Source organism: Cryptotermes secundus, unplaced genomic scaffold (genome assembly GCF_002891405.2).
Source record: "Cryptotermes secundus unplaced genomic scaffold, Csec_1.0 scaffold1754, whole genome shotgun sequence".
NCBI classification, from domain to species: Eukaryota; Metazoa; Arthropoda; class Insecta; order Blattodea; family Kalotermitidae; genus Cryptotermes; species Cryptotermes secundus.
Genome location: NW_019729940.1, coordinates 149,843 through 153,269, shown reverse-complemented (window position 1 = coordinate 153,269; position 3,427 = coordinate 149,843). Strand labels below are relative to the sequence as shown.

General features: G+C 38.2%; 1 protein-coding gene across 2 annotated transcripts in view; it reads left to right on the top strand.

Moving 5' to 3' along the window:
* Nucleotides 1-2,710, top strand: part of LOC111865903 (mitogen-activated protein kinase kinase kinase 1) — a 53,138-nt gene extending 50,428 nt beyond the window's left edge. For both annotated transcript variants that reach the window (XM_023854341.2, XM_023854342.2), the window contains exon 15: nt 1,350-2,710. In XM_023854341.2, coding sequence (XP_023710109.1) covers nt 1,350-1,517 — 168 coding nt within the window. In that variant the 3' untranslated portion in view covers nt 1,518-2,710. The remainder of the gene's footprint in view (nt 1-1,349) is intronic.
* Nucleotides 2,711-3,427: the final 717 nt, after the last annotated feature.

Below are 3,427 nucleotides of genomic sequence, written 5' to 3'. Positions count from 1 at the left end.
AGTGCCAAGTAGAGGGTAGAAACCTTGCTGGCAGAAAGGGGCTAAAGTATTAGGTACCACTGCCAGAGGAGGGACTAACTCGCTGACAGAAAGGGACTATTAGATACCACTGCCAAGTAAAGGGTAGAAACCTCACTGGCAGAAAGGGGCTGATAGTGAGCACCAGTATCGGTAGGGGATGGAGACGGTAGAAATTAAAAGGGAGATGTACAATAGACTATCAGTCGCGGTGCATGGGGAAACCCACCCCCTCAATACTGAATCACTGAATCACTAAACAGCTTAAAGACTAGCACTTTCCATTCCCATGTCACATACACTCAACTCTCGATTATCCGGGATAATGGTGGGGATGGAAATCACGATTAATCGAAAACCCGGTTAAGACAAATTTTATTAAAAGTAGTACTGTAATACTGTACCTTCATAATACTATAGGCCTACCTGTATTTCAATTTATTCAACCTCATTTTTATGTCATCTCATGGCCTATTTAATACTTTTTTTTACATTACACTGAAGTATGAATTAGTTATTTCAATCACAGTCTTCAACAACATCCAACACTTTTTACGAATATTCACACTTAACACTTAAAAAAATTTAATATTGTCCTTTACTTTTTCACAGCATTTTCCTTTTTCTGTTGAATACTTAACACAACATGCTTCCTTTTACACCCTGACATTTTGCTAACACACTTGAAGATCGATACAAAGAAACTAACTGGGGCGGTGTATCTGTCCTTGAAACTTTCCGCAAATCCTTGCATTCTTTCACCCCTACCCTAGAACATTGTGTTAGTATAACGGGACCAAAAAATGCAGAGCTCGGTTCACACTAGTCTGAAAATAGTGTTACAACTCACCATGTGAAACAGAAGTGAATGAATATTAAACAACATATAAGCCTCAAAAAAGCCCCGGTTAAGCCGCAAACCAGTTTATCTGCCCCCGGTTAATCGAGAGTTGAGTGTACTTCTCTTCAAATTGTACAGCCTTTCAGAGTTGTAAACATACTTTTGGAACACCCAGTATAATTTAACATTAAAGGCATGAGTCACTTACCAAATCCCTCAACTATGATGAGTGTTACTATAAAGAAAGTTATTACAAATGCATGAGGTGTTATGGTTGCATTGTAAATTTAATTATCTCCAGTAAATGAGTCTGGTTGTCCTAGTTCTGTGTGGTTTAATATTCTTAAGTACCCACCATACACAGCACTCTAAAGTAAACCATAAAATGAAACAAATATCTGTGCATTTTTAACTTTGGTGGTAGATACTAGTGTCCCTTGGTCACCTTATTTTGCTTAATCCTGTTGATCACTTGATGATGATGTTACAGATAGCATCTAGTAAGGATCCTCCATTAATTCCTGACAAGCTGAGTTGGGCAGCTAAAGATTTGGCACTGCAGTGCCTGCGTATCAGCTCGGCATTGCGGCCATCTGCCAAGGAGCTGCTACACCATGTTTGCTTTGGTAACTGGCAGACAGCTGTGGTGGTCAGGTAGTGTGGTCATCAGGTGGATAAGGATTCATCTTGACAGCACACTGTATGTTGTACTGGGAGAGTTTTAAGGAAGGAAATCAGACTGTTCTCAGCTGACAGTAACATTGCTGAGGAAGTAAGCATATTCTGGTTGAATGCTTGCAGCTTAGTTGGTGGATCAGTAGGTGGTTGGCAGGTTTCCTTTTTTTAAGATCCCCTTGGTAACTAACCAGTCTTTTACCTGGTGGAACTGTTACTGACCCTTGGACTGCCATGGCCCTCCATAGAAGTGCCTGCTAGAAATGCCAAGACTGCATTGTGGTATGTGCAGTTGCAGAGAGAAACCTACAATATTTCCCTCAGAGCACCTTCACATATTTCCTCTAAAATTTATTCTTTCCTGTAGACAGTGGTATGTCACTTAATGCCATCTGTCAGCAAAAATTTTACTAATTCGTTACCAACAAACTGACCTCTTCAGATGTGATGACTTTACCGCAAGTACACCAGGCCAGTTTAGTCAGCACATAGCATGCAGAAGATTAAAGATGAAGATACCATTAAATACTGGTGGTTACTGAAACATGCCATTTCTTTTGATATTGTTGATACACCTACTATTACAGACATCACTGCATTTTAGGCTATAATTTCCTTGTTTTAAGATGTCTTTAATGTGAAACAGCATGTTCTATTAGCACTGATCATCACTTTTCAGAACGCATTGACTTACTGTGTGGCATCTGGGCTCTGTTGCCACTGCGTTTAGACTGTAAATGTCTCGATGGACTTTGTTGCCTGTGCGCTTGAAACACTGGCCATAAAGAATTAGTCCATAGTCTGTCCTAAGTTTGTGTGTGTCTTTGGTAAGTAATCAGTAATTATCATATTAAGGAAGTCTCGTTATATTATGAAACAGACAAAAGAGCATTTGCGTTATACTGCAGTATTTTTATGTTAATTTATTTTATTTATTTAACAGGTATTGGCAGGTTGATATTATTATGCAGTGGAGTGATTCCATAGCAACATTTATAGTTAACTGCTATACAAAGTTCACAAAAGGAACTGTTCTGATTAACCCCATGAAATGTTTTATAAATAATTTTATGCTGAAGTTCATTTTTAGCAAGACTGCCTCCGTGATCTAGTGGTCAGAGTTCCTGGCTACAGATCCAGCGGTCCTGGGTTCGATTCCCGGCGCTCCCAGATTTTCTGAGAAGTAGTGGGTCTGGAACGGGGTCCACTCAGGCTTGTGAGGATAATTGAGGAGCTACTTGAATGGAAAAGTAGAGGCTCCAGTCTAGAAACCCAAAATTAATGGCCGTGGGGATTCGTTGTGGTGACCACGCGACACACTCTATCCTCTTAAAGTTGGCACCAGCTTTGCCGACAAGCGGCAATCACTGTTGGTATAGTTTGATTGCAGAATAAAGCCACAGAGTTTGTTTTTGTTTGTTTGGTTCATTTTTAGCAATTGTAAAATGGTCACAGTGTTTTATAAAGTAATTTTGCAAAGAAACGCAAAATGGCAAGATTAACACCTTGTATTTATATATGGCTTTCTGTAGAATATTGATGGTCAGTTGGCATCAAGATTGAAATTAAATATTGCAATCTTAGACTTTTACTAAACTAAAATGGTATGTAAAATTATTTTACCTGCTGTTATTTTCCAAGCTTATATTTATTTTAAAATTTATTTGTTTAATTTCTGCATCATGAGTCAGGTGCATATTTTAAGTTAAAAATATGTTGATGTCACACTGTGAAGATTAAAATGGAAGTGTCATGAATGTATTTAAAATTATAGTATGATGTAATAATGGTTGGAGACTGAGTATTTGTTGTAAATGTAGTCTGTATAACATACAAGAATATGCCATTTTGTGACTGAACCAATAATGTAAATACCTATTTCATATTAATGTG